General features: G+C 39.4%; 1 protein-coding gene across 1 annotated transcript in view; it reads left to right on the top strand.

The window, feature by feature from the left end:
- The first annotated feature begins 23,130 nt into the window (after window positions 1–23,130).
- LOC103146524 (glutamate receptor ionotropic, NMDA 3B-like) overlaps window positions 23,131–25,158 on the top strand; it is a 183,342-nt gene continuing 181,314 nt past the window's right edge. Inside the window, exon 1 of the mRNA XM_016677680.1 lies at window positions 23,131–24,165. Within this exon, the coding sequence (XP_016533166.1) occupies window positions 23,626–24,165 (540 nt within the window). The 5' untranslated portion in view covers window positions 23,131–23,625. The remainder of the gene's footprint in view (window positions 24,166–25,158) is intronic.

Below are 25,158 nucleotides of genomic sequence, written 5' to 3'. Positions count from 1 at the left end.
CACAGGCTGATTAAATTCAAATGGATCAGAAAGGACGCAGATTAGCACATGTTAGCTCCACACAGGAGCTGTCATTATTACCCAGCTGCTCTGAGCTTGGACTCCCAAGCACCTTCTCCTCTTCCGCAAACGGTTCTTCATCCTCCTCTCTCCAACTCAACACATTGCAAATTGCTGTGAATACCTAGGGAGAGGCATCGCGGCCTATATTAATGTAATCCTCTACACCTAGCACTGCCAGCTCAGCACAGTGCAGCCTCTCTTACGACAATAGAAGTAATGGGTGCAGCTCTTACCTATTATCACAGCTCACCGTTAGCCAGGGGACATTAACCTGTAGAACTCAACATGTACATCTTCCTCTCTACGACAGTCTGCCGCAGTCTGATTTCACTCTCCCTCCCTCCCTCTCTGTCCATCTCTCTCTTTTTAACATAGCGTGAAGAAAATGATCCACCAATATTTAATGAAAGCTGCATCCATACTGCTGTTCTGGGGGAAATCTCTATCTCAGAGAAAAGTGTTGGGATCATTTTTTTTTTTTTTCCACAGCTGAGAAAATTGAATTCGAGAAAACACTTCCAAGGTACAGCTAATCTTTCTAGCATGTAAATGTGCAAAAAATGTAATTAACCCACACATCCTTGAGGCATGAAATGAAAACACACTTTATTCACACATACCAATTTTATTCCCCTGGACCTTATAGATTTTAAGTCTCCTGAAACAGGGCGAAAACTTTACTTCAATCGTAAGTCATGACAACAACACAAATAAACCCTGTGATTGTAGACTTGGAGTTTAGAACTAAATTATTGGTCATCTAAAAATAATAATATGTAATCCATTTTCTATCTGAAAACTATGTGTTATACAGATTCTTCATAAGGAACCGGTTCGTAGGCCATATATCATTGTCACGTTATTCCTAAACCCTGTTAGAATTACCTCAAGAAAACAAAGATATATTCCAATTTTTACAGATAATCTGTAATGTTTTTCTATTAGATCTGTTGAAAGAAGTGTTGAATCTCAACATAGCTCCTTGTAGAATTTGATTTAATGTTACTGTGAAAAAAGTATGCACCCAATTAAGAATTTCTTCTCACTTAGCATTTTAAAAATTAAACTTAACCTGAATAAATACAAGTCAATGATTATTTTTTAAAGGGGGGGAAAAACAACAACTCCCTAATCTGCCATTTTCCATTATGTGGGAAACAAAATTGCCCCCAAACATAACTTGTGTCACTCTGGGTAGCAAGCATTACCAAGTGCCTGTGATGACTGATGAGTCTTTCACAAAATGTACTTAACTGAGTCCTATTAAAGGATTTTTGAGCCATAATGGTCTGCTTAAGGTCATACTTAATCATATCTATAAAACTTTCATCACTTCAAAATCTTCGTTTTGTGTGTGTGTGTTTTTTTAAGCCATTCAGCTGTAGACTTGGTGGTGTATTTTGGATTACTGTCCATAATTTACCAAATGGAGTTTGAGCATCAGGTCATCAATAGATGGGCAGACATTCTCTATTTTGTTTTAGTTTTACACCAGATACAAGAAGTCCACACAATATTTTCACAAAGGCCTTTGGGATCATCACATGTATTTCAGCAGGTCTTTTTATTTTCCGTTTTTTGGTCAAAGTTGGATTTCCTCCTCGGAACTCAATTACTTTTTCACAATAGTTTGGGTATTTTCTCTTGGCGTATTCTGTAACTCTATTTATGAAATTAAATGCAAATTTGAAAACTGATTTTGGTATTTACCCAGACGGATCTTTGCCTGATTCTGAAATGCTGACAATTTAAATGAAGAGCAATAAAGTGAGATGTTTTTGTTGGCATTTTTAAAGCACCCTTTGCATTTTTTTTATGTCATTATCATCAGTTAATCTCGACAAAACAAAAATGACTGTTGCTGTTCATAAAACATTTAGGACAATATTAAAGCTCCCATTAGGTTTGAGATAAAGCAACCATTTCAACAAGATACTTCGAAGTGACATTTGATGTAAGTTTTATGGGCAGTGTAGGGCCTGCTAAGGGAGATAGCCACATAATTATAATGGTCAGCATGTGGAAGGGTAAAACAACATGACAACCTAAGGGTGAATAATAGGTCAGTGCAAATACAAATAATGTTTAAGACCACAAACAGATTCACGTAGGACTGTGCGAGTAATCCGCAGTACCTGAAAACAACCTTGCTTGTGCTTGGAAGTAGTAAATGCACTGATGGCCCACAAGAGGATCACAACAGTTATTGTTTAGGAAATAATGATTTAGATATCTGACATGATGTGTGGTGTGTTGAATCGCAGGGGCCTGGAAGAAAGAGGAGCTTCTTTTGTGACCATAAATAATATGGAGCTTCATTGTAAGATTCATNAAAATTGCCCCCAAACATAACTTGTGTCACTCTGGTTAGCAAGCATTACCAAGTGCCTGTGATGACTGATGAGTCTTTCACAAAATGTACTTAACTGAGTCCTATTAAAGGATTTTTGAGCCATAATGGTCTGCTTAAGGTCATACTTAATCATATCTATAAAACTTTCATCACTTCAAAATCTTTGTTTTGTGTGTGTGTGTGTGTGTGTGTTTTTTTAAGCCATTCAGCTGTAGACTTGGTGGTGTATTTTGGATTACTGTCCATAATTTACCAAATGGAGTTTGAGCATCAGGTCATCAATAGATGGGCAGACATTCTCTATTTTGTTTTAGTTTTACACCAGATACAAGAAGTCCACACAATATTTTCACAAAGGCCTTTGGGATCATCAAATGTATTTCAGCAGGTCTTTTTATTTTCCGTTTTTTGGTCAAAGTTGGATTTCCTCCTCGGAACTCAATTACTTTTCCACAATGGCTTGGGTATTTTCTCTTGGCGTATTCTGTAACTCTATTTATGAAATTAAATGCAAATTTGAAAACTGATTTTGGTATTTACCCAGACGGATCTTTGCCTGATTCTGAAATGCTGACAATTTAAATGAAGAGCAATAAAGTGAGATGTTTTTGTTGGCATTTTTAAAGCACCCTTTGCATTTTTTTTATGTCATTATCATCAGTTAATCTCGACAAAACAAAAATGACTGTTGCTGTTCATAAAACATTTAGGACAATATTAAAGCTCCCATTAGGTTTGAGATAAAGCAACCATTTCAACAAGATACTTCGAAGTGACATTTGATGTAAGTTTTATGAGCAGTGTAGGGCCTGCTAAGGGAGATAGCCACGTAATTATAATGGTCAGCATGTGGAAGGGTAAAACAACATGACAACCTAAGGGTGAATAATAGGTCAGTGCAAATACAAATAATGTTTAAGACCACAAACAGATTCACGTAGGACTGTGCGAGTAATCCGCAGTACCTGAAAACAACCTTGCTTGTACTTGGAAGTAGTAAATGCACTGATGGCCCACAAGAGGATCACAACAGTTATTGTTTAGGAAATAATGATTTGGGGAGATATCTGACATGATGTGTGGTGTGTTGAATCGCAGGGGCCTGGAAGAAAGAGGAGCTTCTTTTGTGACCATAAATAATATGGAGCTTCATTGTAAGATTCATTAAAAAAATAAATGCGTGTGTGTTTTTGTTTTTTGTGTAGTTGTGTTAGGGGGTTTGGTGCATTCTTACGTTTTTCTGTTTTTCACATTGCACCATTTTTTTTTTTTTTTTTTTAGAAATAAAACTCTGAAAGGTTGTATCCAGCTAGTTACAATAACTGATATCTCCCAAATACAATCAGTGGTCTTCAGAACTCATCCAATATTGAATCGTTGTGTAGTTTGATTTTGGTAAATGTTCTGTTAATATGTACTGGAGTTGGTTGGAGAATAGTAGTCAAAAAACAGCATCGTGAAGACAACGAAACTCAGCAGAAAGGTCAAAGATGAAGTAGTGGAGAAAACAAAAGCAGGTTTAGGTTTAAATAAAAAATGTCTCCAGCTATGATAATCCAAAAAATGGATATACAATGGATATACATACCATGGGTTTCAGATTTTGTGCATGTATAAATGTTTGAAAGTAGTCACCGTCGCCAATTTACAGTTCACGTTGCGTAACAAACTGCGTAGCAGTTCGTTATGAGCACCACTTTCTTAAAAGCACGTAAAACTTTGTCATGGGTTTACATTAACGTTTTATTTACTACCTTTACGTCGTCACCATTTCCCTCAGTGAGATTTGTCGTCTGTAATTAGGTAATATTTCATACAGCTGGTTACATTATTCTTTCCGAGAGAGGATGGATAAATTAATCATTTTATTTTGCATACCCACGACAAAAACAAAAAGAGTCAGTTTATGTGTGTGATTTATTCCTCAATACACTTGATAGGAAGGGGATTGTAATAGCAAGCGCAATATATCAAGCAATGTAAAACGTGGTTAGAAAAGACCTCATCAGATTGTGGCTGTGACCTTTACAGACAAGTGACTTGGCAGGAAACAACTGCCATAAGATTAATGACATCTACTTCAGAGTTTGTCTCTTTTATTTAATACATGTAAAAGCGTACACTTAACACGGTTGTTAAAATAAAGTCAGCAGAACAACTTACCTGGGTTGCATCTGACAGGTATCCTGTTGGAGAAAGTTCAAGAAATAACCCATTTACCCAAAGAAAATGAGAGTCATGCACAAGGGACGCCATCTCAGGGCAAAAGAGCATCCTGAGCGGAGACTTCTCAAACTGAAATCGGATGTGCATGACTCAAAACAAGAAGGCATCCGAGGTAGGCAATTAAATCTGTGCAGAACGTCTCCGGTACCCATCTACAAAGCAGAATATCTGTGCGGTAAGGAGTCTGTGGAGCCCAAAGGATACTGGTGGGGAGAAACAGCTTGAGTCGGTTCAGCCTGCTGCTGTCTGACAACAAAAACATCTGCTGCCTCACCAGCAGACCTGGGCAGATTTTCTCAGTTCAGGAAAGAGAGTTTGTCATTCATATATAAAAACTAACTATTCATTTTGGGGGTGGTTATGTTTGTCGGTTTTTTTCTAAGATGATTCAACTAAATGCAGCTTAATTTTGGATTAAATTCATGGTTTTCTTCATCTACTTTTTTGAATAGTAGCAAACCGGATCTGTGATGCCTAGCAACCTGTTTAGCGCCAAACAGAACAATACACACACCCTTATTGAATTGGCCGTTTAGTTTGCTACGTGTCTGGTGTAATCTGACAGGACAACCAGCCTATTGATGACTCTGTACTATAAGAGCTAACAACACAATTACATCCAAATAGACAATTTAAAGTTTTGGGGGATTTAGACGAAATTCGTTCAAACGGACTTTTGAAAGATAAAACCTTTTAACTCGCTCCTGATGATCACTGAAAAAAGAAAATCCATCCTTTTCCTTTGACTGAACCTGCCAATAATCCAATTACCAAAGGTGGCAGTGATTGTCGCCCTGACACCGTCTGATAGGGTTTCAGCATGTCTATCTGCTTTTTGTTAAACAGTGATTTGTATTGTAGCTTTTCCATTTTCACAGAGCCTTATATGCCCAAAACTCCCATCAGCAGAACCTCTAGAAGCAAGGAAATCCAAGTGTTTTTTTTCCCAGTTGCTAACTTAAAACCAGCTATCAAATGAAGGGTTAGAACAGGGTGAATAGTTTTAATAATCACACAGTCATCATGAAAAGGGGAGCAATAATCCAAAGCTGTTTGGAATATGGCCAATATGGCTCTTTGTAGATAGCACCACAACAGCATGCATGTTCAAATATGAAAATTATCAACAAATGGTGCCCCAAGAGAGTTTTCTATGGCTTACTGGTATATCCAGCTAAAGGGGGATGGGTTACTTACCCATGTGTTTTGTGTATGATGCTTAAACACACAGCCTTATGCCGCAGCCAGCCATTGATGCCGAAATGTATTTCCAAGTCAAAATTTAGACTCAATGTACTAGACAGAGATGGTGACTCGAATTAAAACTCTCCGAGTTGAAACGTATTTGCGATGCAAATTAAAAGACTTTTGCCCGAAGGACTTGACTTGGACTGCTGGTCTGAAAGTAACCGGCATGTGAGCTACTCGTTGCAGCGACGTTGGTGGATTATCACGGAACATTAATGTTCCATTAAAATTTGATTTGATGAAAACATGTTCTTCTCAGGCACTAGAGATTTGTATGAAAGGTAAGTTTTTAAGTCTGACCAAATTTTCATCTTCTCTTGACTTGTATAGTTATGTGCATGTAAAAAACTGAATATTAAAATATTTAAAAGTGTTAATTTATTTATTTATTTCCAGCCCCCCTCCCCCTCTTCATTCATCTTTTTCCGTCAGGTTGCAGGCTAACGGAATGAAACTCCAGACATCCCTCACCTCCCATCTCCTCGTTCTGGGGGATCTCAAGGTGTTTGCATGTCAGATAAGTTCTTGGATGAGTTGCGGGCCTGCTTTCAGTGGGACATGTCTGCAAAACCTCCAAAGGGAGGCACCCAGATGGGATCCTAATCACTTGCTTGCATCATCTCAGCTGATGCTTCAGTGCAGATAAACCACAGATCTACTTTGAGCTCCCAGGTGAAAGAGCTCTTCACCTTATCTCTAAGGAATCCGGCCACACTATGAAAGAAACTAATTTTAGCCCCTACTATTCTGGATCTTATGCGTTCACTTATGGTTTCTACCTCATGTACATAGGTGAGGATGTAACAGTAGATAGACTAGTAAATTGAGAGGTTTATTTTCTGGCTGATCTCTACAGAAGAGGCGCTAATCCCTGAAAACGTCCATTGGGGACGACCACTAATCCTCAACCTGGAGTTAACCTTCCTTTTTCCTTGGTAAAGGATCTCACTGTTTCACTGGCCATGTCAAACTCAGCTCTGAACTGCTTCAGCGAATCCTGAAAGGGATGGTTTGAAGATGCCAACAGGGTCACACCATGTGCAAAAAGCAAATTGAACACCTTGATGTTGCCTAACATCCTCCTTTCCATCTATTGACCATCTTAACATCTTGTCAATGAACACCACACATAAACTGATGTCATGTGGTGAGAACAACCTCGACGTTTTGCTGAGAATGCAGTCAGTTCATGGTTTGGAATAGCCTTGAAAAAGAATCAACACCCCATATTCCATATTTTTGCTTTTATGCAAGTAACATGACTTTGTTTTTATATGTTTTTTTTCCATTCATGGATGAGTATAAATCTGCTTTTCTTTTGCATCTGCAAACTATAATTTTACCAGAAATTCACCTCCCCATGAAGGTTCAGGGCGTGTTTAAAAACAAATTGCAGAGGTTTTCTAAGCTTTTTCGCTCACAATCAAAACTGTAGCCATTTGCACATTTTCTCTTTGTGTTACCTGTCTGAGAAAATGACAGCGGAAACTGCAACAAGCTGTGCAAAAGCTGAAGAACCAACAAATTACATCCACCGTCCTTTTGCTTCCACTGGCAACAGATGCACTTTTACACCCGAGATTTGTGTTTGATCAAACGAAGGTGAGAATCTTTAACAATACATCAATGATTGATTGATTTTTTAAAATATATATATTTTTTTAGCTTGGAAAGTGCAAGAGATCATTTTCTGGATACTTTGTGGTAATCACAGATCAAGAAAAGACCCCAAAGAAGACTACAAGCTAATTCAAGTTTCCACCTTGGGAAAGATTAAATGATTAACAAGCTCCCCGTTCTTCTCCCTCCACAATCCTTCTGCTCATTATGCATCGTGTCCCAGTATTGGACCTCATCATTTTCTATAATTGCTTCCCCTGGCTGGATTCCCATTTGACCTATTTTGTACCATTCTGTTGAGAAATTAAGGCATTCCTCTTGCAACCCTGACCTGTCCCAGGCCTTGTCACTTGACTGACAGCCCATTAGCGGTCCATTGATTGGTCGAATCTCAAATTGTGTGAGCCAACCTAATTAGGACCGAGTCCCACCTCTATGAATGTCAATTGGGACCCTCTGTGGGGAACAAAAGTAGGGGGAAATTAGGCCTTTCTAATCCTCTGTTGTTTCTACACATGCAGATTAGTGTAGTTTTCAGACACAATCTTGAAGTACCCGAGTGGAAGTGTTGTACAATATGCACATATTAGTCAGTCATGTCCAAGAGTGGACATGTGAACGGACTCACTTGGGTAATAAATGCGTATTTTGTCTTTTGTACAGATATATGTTCATTAAAATCTCTCCTAAGGACTTGATTAAGACTTCATCTCACTTATATGCAAAAATCCCTTTGTCTCTGAGGGAGTTGATTAAGCAGACTAACACCCAAACAAACAATTAGGCATGACTTTGTAATGACACTGCTGTTTGTATTGGCCCTTATTCTCTGTAACACACACTGACTTTGTTTTGGTGTTTGTAACTTTGCTTTACCATACTGTTTGTTTGCCTTTTTTTCTCCCATTTGCCATACTTAAACCCACAAACACGCAACCTACAACATTCACTGTGATTAGATATGTGTGTACACGATTTCCAGGCAATGCCTTATGCCTACAGCATTTCTGGAGACTGTTTAGGGTAATCAGTGCTGCTCTCCACCACAGATGTTCCCTGACTGAATCTACTACTATCGGGCCATTAGTCATCTTGCATTCTGCTTGTTATTCATGAAGCACAACAATGTATTTCTTCAACAATTTACCTTGACAGTTTGGACTTTAATGGGTTTGTGAATTTAATCCTGAAAATGGGCCCACTTTTGTGGCCACAGTAGGGGGCCTCAGTCTTTCTCCTTTTCTTTTTTTTTTGTAGCGTGGGTCAGATCCTGATGAGATGTATCACTAGCAATTTTTTTCTGCCATAAAGAACTGCAGGCAGTATAGATATGAAACTGACTGCTGGTGTCTTTGTTTGAGAGCAAGGGGAACCAGTAAAATTTCACCTTGTTTTATTGTAGTACTGTGTTACAGTGGATATATAAAGTGTGTCCCCTTGTTAAAATGTTGAAAAGGTTCAGCTGTTCTCGTGCGCTGTTCCCTGAGCGTTGCGTCCAGCGGCAAAAGCCGTGGTTGCCTGAGAGTTTCTCAAACGAATCAGGTGAGGAGAAGGGTGTAGAACATTTCTCATGGCACTGGGTAGAGCTTGGAATGCAGGAAGACGTTCATCACGAAGTGGAAAAAATATTGCATGGCAAAAACACAACAAACAAGAGCTGGAGGTGTTGCCAACGTTTATGAAAAGACTGATTGACATTGCTGACACCTTCACTCTGATTGGTTGTTTCTGACCAGGTGGCCACTGGGAGGAGACAGTTTGTTGTAGCTCTGCTAAGAATGGAGTAAACTTTCCTGTATTTTTGTCAAATGTCAGTTGTACAACACCATCCAAGATTATCTGTTTCTGTAGTTTTCAGGTTATTTAGATGTTTGTATCGATCTTCCACTAATAATTCAAACATGCATGTGGCTAGGTTTTTTTTTTTTTAGTTCTTCATCAGTCTGATGATTTACTCGGTTTTTAACAAGTTCACATAAATGTGACATCTTTATACCGCAGATAAGAGAAATATTGCTAAATTCTAACAATTTTACCGAATATTACTGCAAGAATTATGATCAAACCCTTCATGGCTGCACACATATTAATACTTCATATTAGATTTTTCTTTTGTGCCCCGCATAACAGCTTAATTTGAACTGCAGGAGTTATTTACCACAATAAAGCAGGGAAAAGGTCAGATATTTTTTACCTTGGTTGCATTTTTTCACATAAAATCAAAAGTATTTTAGCTGTGGTTTGTAGGCTTTTTATAACCACTGTACAAGCTCTATGCAGCGGCTTCAGGATATAAAACCAGACTGAGCTTTTCAGTCGAGTGTAGTTTGCTCAGTCGGTTTTCAATTACAAAGTGACATCAAACATTCACCTCCCATCTAAAAAATACATAGAACACAAAAGTAGGTGCATACTTTATTCTCAACCCGAATTGCTAAAAAGCTTCAGTGTGAAATAATTTACCTCTTAATTGCATTTCTTTGTTATGACATTTGCTGCATTATAACCTGAGGTTACACAAATCTACGCTGGTCAAGGTTTTGCGGCTTGAGTGTTGTAAAAATGTCAGTAAGAAAACATGGGGGTGGAAACAACCCAAATTATTACAACAATGAATCAAGGAAAATATGGAATCGCCAGCATGAAACTGAATATAGTGATTCTTAGCCTTTTCTGTGCTGAGGAACTCCTCATCCAATGCAGCGTTGATCCTGAATTGCCCCACTGTGGCGCAATAAAGGATAGTTCAATTATATTGTATTGTATTTTATTGTCACACTTACGAAAGAAAAACGTTATACACCACAACTCTGCAAGGATCAGTGGGTAGAGATGATGGACGGATGGATGGACAGACAATTGGAAAAAGGTTTACATGAAAAGCTGCAAAGTCGATCATAACTGTGGTTTGGTTTTCATTTTCATTTTCTGTCCTTCTGCTGTCCTCCCAAGGAGTTGCCAGGTTGTCCATTGGCTCATGGTATCACAATCCCCCTTCTAGCTTCGTTTGAAGTGTTCGACCAAAACGTACTCATTACCTCCCTGTGACTTAGAACTAACTACCTCACTTCCAACTTACTTTGAGCCTCCGTTAGAGCTTCCTTCCTGATCTCCTTCCTTCTTCTATGTTCTGAGATACCAGTGCAATACTTTATAAGTGGCATGCAGCTGAGATATAAGAGTGATCAATGATATTGACCAGATGTAGATTTTCTTGGACTGCGGCGTGTTATTCGGGTAGGTTTTGCTACAGATTCAATGCTGGCATGAAGACCTGAAGATATTTATGTTCCTAGTGGAGTTGGAAAAAAAAATAAACCTATGAAAAACCCTATGAGGTGGTTTGCAATCAGTGTCAACTGTTATTGAGTGACAGCCAATAACAGTTGACACTAAAGAAGAGACTCAGGTGAGTCATAAGCACAACTGAGCCTTTCATCACTTATGAAGATCGTTAGCCAGAAACAGGAGGAAGTAGAGAGAGGTATGAAGAGGCACCAGAAGAAAACAGAACCACATCAGGATTATTATCAATAGTTACCTGGGAAACTCAAGTCTCCATAGGAGCTACACGCTACTTTTCCATATCGGTTTAAAGTATATCACTGGCCTTTCTGGTGTCCTTCAGCAACAGTAAAACAGAGGCACAGTTATGCTGGCTTTCAATGCTGTAAACAAACTATTCAATAACATTAAGGCATCATTGCGTAAACCAGAGATGCTCTTGTTGGAACATTCAATTTTTGATCAAAAATGATCTATCAAACCCAAGTGGATATGAAGTACCCATCATGTTAAACTAAACTATTTCACTTTCTTCACAGCAAAGGACTCTGGGAATCTAAACGCCCAAACTTGTTGAGAGTTATTTGAGCTTTCAGTGTTGTTTTTTTTGTACCAACCTTTAAAAATCCATAACAGCACAACCTGTTATGGGGGCTTCCTTGGCGCTGACAGGGAGAATGTTGGCAGCAAATGGAGCGCACATACGCTCTCATGCTCACAAGGGGTGCTGTCTGCCAGACACATGCCTGTCACCATACATTTGCACATGTGCTAAACACAATACACCAAAAAAAAGCACTCGAAAACACATGTTCGGCACACACACACACAAGCAGACTGCTGCTGCTCCCAGATAAGTCTCCCTTCATAGACCGCCGTCTTTGTTCAGCGGTGTGTCTAAGGAACTTTGACTCTGCAAACCCCGACACACAAAAAGTCCAAATCTTCACAAAGCCTTCCCTCTTCTTCCAGACGTGTTTGCCTTGTCATGCAGCCGGGAAACCCTTCCAGGTCCCTCCCCTCCCCCGATTGTCTTTCCTCTTTTGATTTCTTTCTTTTCTTGCTTTATTCTTCTCCTGTGTTTCTTCTCTTGCTCCGTGCTACTGAGCATTGTGCTAAAAGGTGATATTATAGTGCCTTTAGTGCTGTGCCAGGAATACTAACTCACAGCTCCCTGGCATTTAAAAAAAAGCCTGTGTGCAACCTGGGCTCATCCTGCCAGATTACTTAGGATTACACAGACACACACACACACACACACACACACACACGCAGTGAACACACATGCTTTGGCATAAACTACCCCCCACCCAGCCCTCACTTCTTCTCAAATTGGCAAGTGTTATTGGCTCACCCCTCAGCTGAACCCCTGTGTTCTCCTGCAGTCTTTTACCTGTGTAATTGCAGTTGTGACTCAGGAATGAATCACTGATGCGATTTAATAGAGCGGGCCACGTGTTTTGGTACAAACTGCAAAATTGCAGTCTACCTTGAAGCGACATCAAAAAAAAAAGGAAAAAAAATGTGTCTGTATATATATATATATATATATATATATATATATATATATAAGGCAAGTTAGACTGTGGGAGGAAAAGATCAGAGCCAGACGGGATGAAGGTGAAAGGGGAGGGAAAGGGGTGGGGCTGCGTTGATAAACCAAAACGAATCACGCGAAGAAATGATATGCGCAGGCTTTAAAACGCTTTCATGAAGGAATGATGCCGTAGAAGGAGGGCCCAGAACAAAACGGAGGGCAAGAGGCAGCGAAGCGGGGATCGCACACAGCGGAAAACAACAGGCTCGGCCCCGCTTGGAAAAGATGAAGGGCTACTTTAATTAGGTTTCTGATGCCTGCCTAATCCCATTCTCCATAATAATCCCCCGCAATGTACATAATCAAAACAAATACACCCAAAGGAGAGAGGCTGGTAATAAGAAACCCTATTGCAGAGAAAGTATGCGCGTGGGACACCTGCATGCTACCTTCAGGGATGCGCTGAGGACGTGTCCCAGTCATCCCTCTCCCTGTGCAACCATCTGAGCACCAGAAGGGCTTTGCTGCTACACTGGAGACTCTTAAGAAGCTTCACACTCCTGGAATGCATTGTGCTGCTGAATTGGAAATGTACCACTATTATATTGTTGAATGCAGCTTTGGTTTGATAGAAGAGAGCAACAAGTGGACGCAAGTCACACTGGGCAAAGGTAAAATGACATTGCCATGTGCCTGTATTGGATCTCCTGCTTGTTCCAACTCAATGTAAAATATGCTAAAATTACACCGCGATAGCTGAGCCATACTTCATAATGAAGTGTATGATTTATAAAGTAATGATCCAATCCAAATACTGTTTGCTACAAACCTTTTAACTGAAGTATATTTTACAATTAAGCAATGCTGAGACTATTCTAAGGACTCAGAAGGCTGTAAAGAAAAAAAAAAAAAAACGAAACTTCTGTTCCATTACAAATAGAAATTAAATACTCAAATTTGCTGTAATGTAGCGTTCCTGTTATTTGCTGAAGCTCCACTTCATTTTAAGTAGCAGCTAGAGTGAAATGTCTCTGTGGACAATACATTTTTTCTTTTCAAATATCTTCCAAATTGTTTTATGTTTCCTCTGACTTCATCTTGAAGTGAATTCTTCACTCTAAAAATGATTAACTACACATCTTCTTTTTTTAGCAACTTCTACACTGAAGTGTGTTAGTTTGACTTTGTTGCTTTACTTATTTATTCTTTTTACATTACTTAATTTTTAAGTGACTGATGCCGTGAAGAACTTTCAGCACATTCTTCTCCAAAGCAAGAACCACATCACGAACATCACTGACAGCAAGGTGGCAGCATCATGCTTAGGATATGTTTCACTATTCAGTGAATGTTCTGATGAGGTCAGGAAAAAAAGCAACAAATACAGAGCATGTAAAAGACAGATGATTATTACTATTTTTTTAACAGTTCCATGAAGTAATCTGTCCTTTCCGTAGGAGGGAAAAAACAGTTGTTTTCACATTTTTCACCTGACTGCAAGGCCAATTGTCTGTGTCAGTATAATAGTTTTGCCGACACTGGTGTCGGTGAACAGCATCAAGTTGATAAAATAATGGTGACAGAGAAACTTGCTTCAAATTCTTCTTCAAAACTGCGTGTCAAATTAAAATTTAGATATTTGAAACTAGAAAACAATTGAGTGCTTATGAGAGGAAAATGACCCCAAAATCTATTATTATTAATCTATGAAGTCGTAAATTTGATGACTAGTGTTGATTTTTGCCTTCCAAATTCTATTAAAAAAATGAACTGACTCAAATCTGCTAAGGAAACTGGTTACATTTCCAGCCAGAGGTGTGACAGGAGCTTGCTGATGGTAACAAGTGTGTGGCTGAGGTGCAATTTGCTAAAAGACTTTTGGCCAAATAATAATGTGGTTGACATTCTGTGTGGATTAAACCAAAACCCATAATATATAAAACGTTTGCACTCGATTCTATTTATCAAAGTTTGTTTTAAGGATGCAAATTGTGCAATTATTCCACACTGATAATAGTACTAAGCCAAAAAATGTATCTAAATTTACCATAAATGTCTGACTAAAGTTGTGATGTCACAGTTTTTCTTCTCAGAGCATGCATTTAAGACAAAGTAAGATACTTTTTTATGTCATTATTCAGGTGTTGCACGAGAAAATTTCAAAAGATTACAATTATAAGTGTGCATTAAAGGATCAATAACATAATGCAAACTGTCCTAAAGTAATGAATCAACATTACTCCAAGTTTCAGTCGAGAGTTTTCCTTTAAACTGAGTGAACGAGTTGATTAAGAAATGAAAACCTAAACAAGCATTTCAAAAATCAGGCTTCACGTGTAATTAGAAACCTTATTAAATATTGGTTCTTTGTTAAAACAAAAGGTTAGACAACTTATGTGATAGATAATAGTGTTTAACATTAAATTAATGCAGAGGTTCCCAAACTGTGGGGTGCGCCCCCTAGGGGTGGGCGCCGTGTCATTGCAGGGGGGGCGCGGGAAGCCGTCTGGATGAAAAAAAAACAAAACATGAACACTGTATGCGCTGGGTTTTTACCTTAGAATGGCCAACTCTCTGTTATTCCTATGTCAATTTGATACAGTAGAGGCTTCCACACTACCCATATTTGTGTCCTCTGTCACTTTTATCAGCAGAAGAAAAAGTTTGGGAACCACTGAATTAATGATTAATGTAACATTAAACATGTTTATTTTAGGCATCACCATGTTAGTGCAAAAGATTGCTTGCCAGGTGTTTGGGTCTATGCCAATGAGTGGCAAAATAAATAAATAAATAAATAAACTATTGTTCTGGGCCTTAAAGTAGAACCAAGACAAAAATGAATAAAATGTGAATGTCTGGGGAAATAATTCAGTACATCTATCACAGTTTGAAGCTTTATTCGAAAAGAATGGACTGTAATAATTTGTCAGTGCCACAGAAAAGGAGACACTTAGAATTGCCTCAGGATTAAGCTAAACAAATTGTACCACTTACTGCTCCAGTTATGTGATCCATGCAGATTACTGAGATATTGGATTCTTTTTTTTTGTAATCCTGTTTGAGATGTTTCATTTTTGCCTGCTGTGCTTAAAAACCATGTTTGTCTTCCCGTGCGTGGGCTCGATAAAGCCTGGAGTTTATTTCTCTTCGTGGCTCGTTTTTGGCAAACGAGGAAATCTTCAATAGCACGTAGACATTCGCCATCGACGGTTCAAATGGATGTTGAAGTTGCAGGCGGGTGATGGGTAAGGGTTCGGCTTGTTTGGATAGTCAACAAGCTCTTAGAATTTAGACCAATCGCGTTTCACCTCGGATTATTGAGCTCCTGTTGAGCAAGGCAAGCATTTTAGGGCAAGAACCAAAGATACTCTGTAATAGCAGCTTACCAGATATCTGTAGTACGAAGACAGACAGACAAAAAGTACAACCACACAAATGCAGCAACTTGATTAAAAGAGTTGCAGTTCACTACCCTTTCGCTTCCCATTTAGTACATATTTGATTTTTTGGTATCTAAATTTTATGAAGCAAAGATCCATCTCCTACAGGACATTAATATTTCTAAGTTGTGCATCAATTAACCCACTTTTGGAGGAAGTTTGTTGAGTGATTTCATGCAGTCAGTTGTGAGTATTGCATTGATCGATCAGAGGTCACACTGTGTCATGTTTTGTAAAACCAACTACTCCACACTGAGATCACGACCGCAATCAATAAAAATGGGGTGCGACATAAAATCTTTAGACAATATAAACAGCAGCGATGGGATCATATCTGAAAGAGTGAGGTCCAGGTGCGACCTTGGGCTGAGCATATTTGGAAAACCATGTCTCGCTTATAGGTGGATTCTCGGTTGAAAATCCTTAAGAGTGGCTGAGGTAAGAAAACGTCAAGCTCTTGGGAATCGATTCCAAACAGAAGACGTGGAGAGTTGAAGTGTATGAGTTACTGTATCTGTGGATGAGGAGGTGGAGGTATCAACACGTGTTGATTTGTGTGTTTTCCTTACTCGAGGTGGTTGTTCAACAAACGGCGTAGCAGATTCAGGCGAACACTCGGGTAAGTCTAGCAACTGGTGTGGAATCCAGGGTGGAAACGAGCATCAATCAGCTCAAGCAGAGTCCGAGATGTCTTAAAACACAAGAACATAAAAGAATAAGTCACTGGAAACTTGAGGAAGGTTAGAATAGCTAAGAAGAGGAGATTATCATGACCACAATGAGCAATCAGGCAACTTGTGGTGCAGAGCACTGACTTCAAATAATTAGAGCCAACTATCTGGTGTATTTGCAGTGGCAGAATCAGCACTTTGCACAGGGTAAATTGCTTTACCTAACTTTTTATACCTCACCATTTAAGGTAGACAAAAAAAAACCCCAATCTGTCATGGGACATTTGTACAAGGAATGGGTTGATTTGTTCTCACTTTAGGGAATATTTGTATCCATTTTAACAACTAATAACTGAAAGTAATTTTCCAAAATGAAGTCATAGTTTACTGCAGGGAAATTTGGCTATGCAAGTATAATAACTATTATCTACCAGCAGGAAGTCGCTTACTTATTTCCAGTTGTCCATCCAGGGATCCAAAGGCCAACACTGGTACCAGAAACTTATGCTACATCATATGAAACATTTGAGCCATTTTATCATTATTTATCTCTGTAATTTATAGAAAAAAATAGCTAACAACTAAGAAAATAAAATAGATAAACAATGAATGAGCAGGTGATATGAATGACTTTGTTTCCAGAGAACAGAATGGAAGTAGGTTGTGATGAAATGGTAACGACTTCAAATCAGGCTGCGTATGAAATGGGGCCAGAAATTGGTAAATGGAAAATAAAAAACAAACAAAAAAAAAAAAAAAATCGACCTGAAACCTGTTTCATTACACGACTACGTTCTAAAAAAAAAAAAATCGACCTGAAACCTGTTTCATTACACGACTACGTTCTGTTGATCACTGCTGGGGCTTGTTGAGTTTTGTAAAACAGGAGATCATGAACTCTGAAGGAAGCCAAAGAAAAAATTTAAAAATAAAGATCTTGAAGCAATCTCCTGCTGGTAAATGTTCTTTATTAAAATCACATCCCCACATGTTTTATAGCAAAGTAGACTGAGGAAAAATTACTTTCGATCACCAAATGTCTCAACAACAACAACAACAAAAAAAAAATAGACATTTAGATACAGAAAGACATGGATGGCAAAGAAATCATCATGAGGTCTAATAACCAGCACCTGAACAAAGGATTGTGTAGACAGAAGGTTCCTATTGTCCTTTGGCAAAATTAACATATGAATGCTGGAGGAAAATACTTGCCTCTATACATTCAGAAAGAGACTGAACACGTTTAACTTTCATGGAAGGTGTGAAAAAAGGAAAAGTGCTCTCTCCAAAAGAACCTGAGGGCCTGACTGAAATTTGCCAGAGAGAAGGGGAGAAACGACTACGACCTGTTGAGTTATTTCCTTTAGAAAGCTAAGTTTAAAACTTTATTATTCATTTCCCAGAACAGTGAACATGTCGATGCATTTCAGGAAATAACCTCTTACAAACTGTTGGGCACGCAGGTGAATGTACTATGGTTTGGCAATGGTTTGATTCAATGAAACCTAGCAAGTTCACCTCCATCTAGTGAAGCCTTCATCTAATCACCTTCATCTAATCAACTAATAAACTGACTGCATGTCAGAGAATGCTTGAGAAAAATGTTAGCATATATGCAGCTCTGGAAAAAAAAAAAATCAGCGTCCTCTGCACCGAACCTCACTGAAAACCTCACTGTTATTCCACCAAACATTGATTCCTGAACTCTTCCTGATTTAAAACTTTAGTATTGTTGTTTCTAATTGAACATGAACTTGTTTTCTTTGCATTAGTTGAGGCCTGAAAGCTCTGCATATTTTTCGTTATTTTAACCATTACTCATTTTCTGCAAAATAAATACATTTGCTTTGAATCTCAGAGACATGTTGTCAGTAGTTCTTAGAATAAAAGAACAATGTTCATTTTACTCAAATATATGCCTATAATAAGTCAAATTAGAAAAACTGATCATTTTAAGTGGTGTCTTGATTTTTTTCCAGAGCAATATATATATGGAAACAGAACTGGACTCTGCAACATTAAAGTGATTCCAAACAAACCAGTAAACCCACCAAGACCCGGCAGAAAATTAAGACATAAGAAGTCCTTGGCAAATTTTTTTTTTTATTCTGATAATATATTTTGTTTGGTGCTTATCTGTAACTGAATCACTTCATTTCACATCATCTTTGCTTACATATTCTACCCAGGTTTCCCATCTGTATTTAATAACTTACTTTACAATAACTTCAACAATATTTTCTGGTATTTGAGAAAACTAATAAGAAAATTATAAAAACAGTCCTTCCAACCTTTTTGTGGGGGATTAAGCTGTATGCATTCGAAAACCTAAATTTTACTTCAATATCTGACCATGACTTTCATACATAGTGCTCTGGATGACCCAGAAGCAGGGCACAAGACACAGGAGGTTAAACTAAGCAAAAAGACTTTAATGAAATTTTCAAAGAACAAAAGAGGCTGCAGGTGCAAGGAACAAACAAAAAGTCCATATGACAGGCAATCCAAGCATGAGTCCAGGGAACAAATAAAAGGGAGATGAACGGGAGCGGAACGCAAGAACATGACAGCCTGGATGAACAGACACACCAACAAAGGCAAATGAGAGAGATGGGACTAAATATGGACAAGGGTGAACAGATGCAGATGGCAACATTTACCTCTGAGCAAACAGGAGGCAGGCAGTGGAAGGTAAACCAGACAGCCCACATATTAAAAACACACAAAAGAGGGGCAAGAGAGCTAATTACAGAGTCAGAGACAAGAGAACTGTCACAACTTTGACAAAGCCTGGACTTGTAAAACAAAAACTTGATAAATTTGCTTAAAATTTGTAAATAAAACGATAAAAGTGATGATAGCTCGCAGAAAAATCTTGGTGGGATACCGATGGTCCATCAAATTTTTGTAAATGTATTTAATGCTTTTTCTGTCCTTCGGGAGAACCGGCGCACATCACGCACAGCCACGCAATGAGTTTGACGATGATTTGACCAGCTCTGACGAACTCAAGCATCAACGAGATACAAGATTAAAGCCTGAGTACCAGCGAGAATCTCGTCTACTTCGTTCTTCCTTGCTACCTGCTATGTGCGACGCATAATAGTTGGACTGTAAATTCAAACAAGTACTGTTTATTAACATCATTGTACGATTGGAAATATGGTCAAATAAGAAGCAGTCACATGTGCAGCATTTGTTTTTCAAGCTTAGGTGTTGCAGGAGGTGTGATGCCATGTGGGAAAAACCTTCAACTGAAAATGAAACCAAACAAATTGCTCTGGGATGTTTTAAAGCAGCTTAGTGTGTTAATTATTATTTTTTTTAAGTTAAAAGAAAGAGCCGTCTGCAAATAAGAAAAATATACTTTTAATATCTCCCAAAAGTATTCACCATCCTCCATACACAGCCTTTCTACATCTTGTTGCCTTTGTTATGTTATTGGGATGTTAGAATAAAACAGCAACATGTAGCCTAAGTTAAAGTTTTATTCAGTTTTTTTTTTCCTAATAAATTTAATTCTTAAGTTTATAAAGTGCGGTTGTATTTTAGCCACCTTCTTAGGAATTACAGTTGCAAGTTTTTATTTTATTTTATTTTTGTTTTTTAGGTATGTTGGTACAAATAAGGACTAGAAAGACTTGAAAACTGACGTTCACAGATGCTCCCATCCGGACATTTTCTAAAGATTCTTGATTGGACTTAGGTATTTACTTTGACTAGGCTATACCAACACAAAATACAGCAGACTGTAGCTCTTGCTGTATGTTTTAAGGTTGCTGTCCTGCTGAAAAGTGAACCTCCACCTTGCCTGCATGACTTGGGTAGGCTTGCAGCTACGGCATAGCCATAACCTATTTTGTTTTATGACATTATGTTAAATTATACATTGGTGGATACTGTTCATGAATTAGCCGACTTCTCCATGCAATCAGTTGCACTGGATTTTATTTAGGGGTGACACGTATTTGTGACTTAAATGTGTCAAATACTTTTGCGGCCACTGTCTGTTTTGAAATAGTTTGACTTAGCTTGCATGTTCTCAGTTCTATGCAGCTTCAATGGCTGCCAGAAGAAACGAATGTTGATGTGTCTGCAATGGAATGAGGTCTACAGTGCTGGTTTTGCTCTTGTCTCCACATTTAGCCAGTCCAGTAATAAGAAGGATGGAGATGGAGGGAAAACACTTTTTTTGTACTTTAACTTTAACTTTTTTTTTTTTTTAGATGTATCAACAGCCAAACAGCTTTCCCTCCAGGTCATGCAGCGAGCTGTGAAATGACATGTTGATCCCATGAATACGTGTCTGTGTGCGTGCGTGTGTGTGCATGTGGACCCAAGGGACAAGAGAGGCAGGAATCCCTTTATCAGGTTGACCAAAGAACTTTTTTTTTTTCTACATCAGCCATCATGGTGAAAGTGGCCCTGCAGTGGAAGTCAAACTTAGTGAAAGTGTGTGAGGAACATTTAAGGTAAAAAAAAAAATAAAAAATAGAAAAAAAAAAGAAAAAAAAAACTACATTTCAAATACCATAAATCAGAAATATGGAGGACAAAATGACTGCTGAATGAAGGGAAGAAGAACTTAGTGCTGTCCCTTGCTTTAAGCCAAATTAGCATGCGCAGTAGATCTCTTTTATGGCTCTGGCACTGTCTATGGTGCTGAAAAGTTGTGATTACACAAGAGGTAATGTTCTAGCTGGACGGCAGGAAGGAAGTGGAAATAAATCTCCAGGCAAAACTGAGATTTCAGCGAACTATCAGCTTTGTGTTCACCAGATTGGCAGGAACATCTTGGTGGGAGCCCTAGAGGTGCTTGAAAGTGGCCCATTACCAAGGAAAACATGCTGGGCTCCTTTATAGAAGAACAAAGATGAAAGTCCATTCATGTTTTTTTCACTGTATAAACCAAAGGGGGAAAGATTTAGGTTGTGTTGAAAGAACTATAGACAACTTACTGAGTTTAAAGATTGAAAGTACAAACTTATATTTTACTGCAGTAGCTTTATTTCACGCTGACATTCAGAAAGAAATTGAAACGTAATCTCAGGACTGGTGTCTTAATTATTGCTACCTCCACTCCCCCTTTGCCAATAAAGCATCACTCGGGCTCCTATAATATTTTACAAGTTTAGCTCTGTGTAGGAAGAGGGATCTTTAATTATTCCTCTTCCAACAATCTCTACAGATTGTCCACAGATCGGGAGTAGTTGCTCTCGGTAACCGAGTTTTGGTTCAAACAGAATATTGCCAAAACAAACGTTCACTGCAGAATAATGTTACTGAAACAGAAACATGTGCTTGAAGGCTACTTAAGCTGCTTTCCAATTCAGAGCTTAAATCTGCGAATCACACCTCAAGTGTTATGCCACACTCGCATTTGCGGCATTTTAAAATTAATTTTACTCAGGTCACCCAGACTGCCATTTCCAGTTACTATTTGCAGTCTTGATTCTTGGTTATAAGGGACACATCTTGTATTTTCTACTGAAAACACAGTGATTTTTTAAATAATATATATTTCTAATGGATGCTGAACATTTAAAACTGATTTTGTACCTATAATTATTAAGAGCGACAGTCATAATTTGCTTTGCTTGAGTGATTACAAGTTTGACGTTTTGACTCATTTTTAAAACTGATTTGTTTAAAATAATAATTCACATGCTTAGAGTAGATTTTTTTGAAATGGTGTTTTGATTAAATAAAGACCTTGGATCATTCTTCTAACATTTTGTGTCAGAATATCTAACATCAGGGTTTGTCACCAAGGGTGAAACATTACATCATCCAACACTTCATCCTGAATGTCTTGTGATATCAGAGGTGGGAGAAAGTCACCGTTTTTGCAAGTCACATGCAATTGCTTTCAACTCTTTCAAGTCTAGAGTCAAGGGCCACGTCGAGTAGGAAGTAATAAAGACGTCCATGTTTGGAGTGGATTCCACCTAAACTATTATAAAGTTCAAGTCTTACCTTAATCAGATGAAGCTTATTTTAAAATAAAGATGTAGTTATTAAAGGGCGAGTTGTTGTTGCGGTAGGAGTTCGTCCATCAAGTTTTGGACTTGAGAATACAGGAAATGTCGCCGTCCGGTGCTACTGTCATACTAAACCGTTAGCACGACGGAAGAGGGAGGTAAAACACGGTAGTTTCCCGGAAGAAATTGGAGACTTCACAGGTATGAGTTCGTCCTCGAAGTCTTGTAAGATCCAGGTGATAAAAAACAAAAACAAAACAAAAAAAAAAACGTTTTGCATTGCTAATAAGAAATTAGTAAAAACTCCTAAGTGTCACATAGAGGCACAGTTAGCAGCTCTGTTGCCTTGCAGCAAGAAGGTCCTGGGTTCGAACCCTGGCCCGGAGTCTTTCTGCGTGAAGTTTGAATGTTGTCCCTGCGCATGCGCCAGTTCTTTCCGGTTTCACGTCCCCGGCTTCCTCCCGCAGTCCAAAAATAATGACCGTTTCGGTTAATCTAAAAATCTCTTAGCTGTGAGGGGGTGTGCGTACATGTTGTACGTCCTGAGTGTCTCTGTGGTGGACTGGCGACCTGTCCAGGGTGTGTCCTGAATTGTGCCCGTATAAAAAGACATGTTCAACATTCCAAACTTTATATTAAATGGTACAACATGACTCACAGACTAATTACTGCCATAAAATATATCCGGCCGCTTCCATTAAATTCAGAGTGGAAAACCTGAAAAAGCGGAAGATGTTACTCAACGAATTTTCATTAAAATTCACCAAGAGGCAAGCTCCGTGAGAGGTTAGATTATTGGCGGGCAGGCGCATGGACACACACAGGCGCACGCAGGCACTCTCTCACACACAAACACACACACACACACACACACACACACACACACCCATGCACACAAACTTCACAGCTGGTGTGCCTTCCTCCAGCAGAGACTGACAGAAGCAGGGCGACCGCTTTAAGCTGCGAGCGCTCATCTCTCCTCTCCAACACCGGCGCGTCTTTCACTGCTCTTATGAAAAACTTTGAAGGGGTGAGGGGCGAAATGTGCAAGAAAATCGTTTAGGAAAAAAGAAGAAGAAGAAGAAAAAGAAAGATCAAGTCCGAGAAGAGCGGTGGAGCCGGGAGAAAGAGGGAGCTATGCCATCTCCCGCCGAGCGGAGCACAGTCCTCCTCAGTTGCGTGTCGGATCTACAGCATGGTGTCTCTTTCTGGACTCCGGAGCCGCTGCCTCGCCCCGGGGAGAACCCGTCTCCTTTTCATCTCTGTCAGAGTGCTTCCGCTGCTGCTTCTCCTCCTGCTGACTCCCTTCTCCTCCGCCGAGACCTGCTTCCCTCACCCGGCGCCCTGCCACATCTTGGCACGGATCGGACACACGGTGCGCCTCGGTGCGCTCCTGCCGACCCGCCAGCCGGCGCGGATACAGAACGCGCTCAACCGCGCCCTGGCGAGCATCCGGCACCAAAGCAGCGGGACGGACTCCACCACCGCCTCCGCCCAGCCGGCCCCGCTGCTGCCCTACAACCTGACCCTGGAGATGGTGGTGCGGTCGCCGGCGGGATGGGACCCGGAGTCGCTGTCCCACAGCGCCTGTCAGGACCTGGTGATCAGAGGCGTGACAGCCGTGCTCGCCTTTCCACGCTCCAGGGAGGAGCTGATCCAGGTGGAGTTCCTCTCCTCTTTCTTGGAGATTCCCTTCGTGTCCATCCTGGAGGACACGGAGCCCCTTGTGACTAAGGTAAGATCAGTCCCAGCAGCCTACTGCAAATATCGTGGTATTTGTGCTTCGTTTGCGCCTAAAAACAAGCAACAACCCATGCCTAAACATTTTTATCCCCCCCTCTGCCCGCCCACCTCACCACCATTAAACTTGTGGCTTATAACTGGGTTGACACTCGGCAAAGAATCTGCCTGATCCTGTAGCTTGTGGCAGGGATTTTGAGTTTAAGCTGCTGCAAAAACCAGCCAGATATTCAGGGCTAGCCGAGCAAATGAACAGTTTAAGGGAAAGTAATTGTAACAGGGATAATGAGGGTAATTATCCCTGCGCCTAATCTAAAGAATGATTAAAACAATTGTGTTAGGGAACCAAAAAAAAAAACAAAAAAACAATCGAAAATGCTGCAGAGTTAATTGCAACAGTAGGCAGCAGTCTTCAGACTCCAATCTCTGTCTTTAGACTCCTTGTTCTAGAAAACTCTGACATTCAGATTGATTTTGGTTGAGCAGCCTGGTGGACCTGGAGGCCCACACCATGTTTAATATCTGATGGAGCAGAATTTGTAAAGACAGAACCCTCAAGGCAAATACAAGATGATTTTTCTTCCCCTCTACCCCCCTTCAACTCCTTAAGCCTTGTTCTTTATTTTTGTGAGAGTGCAAACACAGAAACGGCGAGAGACAGAACAGTTGTTTGTGCTTGTTTGAAAAAAAAAATATATATATATATTTTTAAGCACCTTTCAGAATGAATTCAACCAGTTGCGATGGTGATAGATAGCTGTTTTGAACAGGTGTTGCTCCTGGACCGTGTGTGATCAAATATTTCTACTTCATGTATATGCATGTGTGGCTCTTGTTCTTGTCTTTTTGGAAGAAAGAAAGAAAGAAAAAAAGTAGCTGGGCAATAAATGTGTTTTCAGTACTCCTTCCTAACAGCAATAAGAGCTGCTTGCCTGTTAGTGTTTCCAGCGATTTCCATCTCATTCCCAAGCAAGCAGCCAGCATCATC

The sequence above is a fragment of the Poecilia formosa genome, unplaced genomic scaffold (assembly GCF_000485575.1).
Source record: "Poecilia formosa unplaced genomic scaffold, Poecilia_formosa-5.1.2 Scaffold160, whole genome shotgun sequence".
Lineage (NCBI taxonomy): Eukaryota > Metazoa > Chordata > Actinopteri > Cyprinodontiformes > Poeciliidae > Poecilia > Poecilia formosa.
This window is presented reverse-complemented; position numbering and strand designations above follow the sequence as displayed.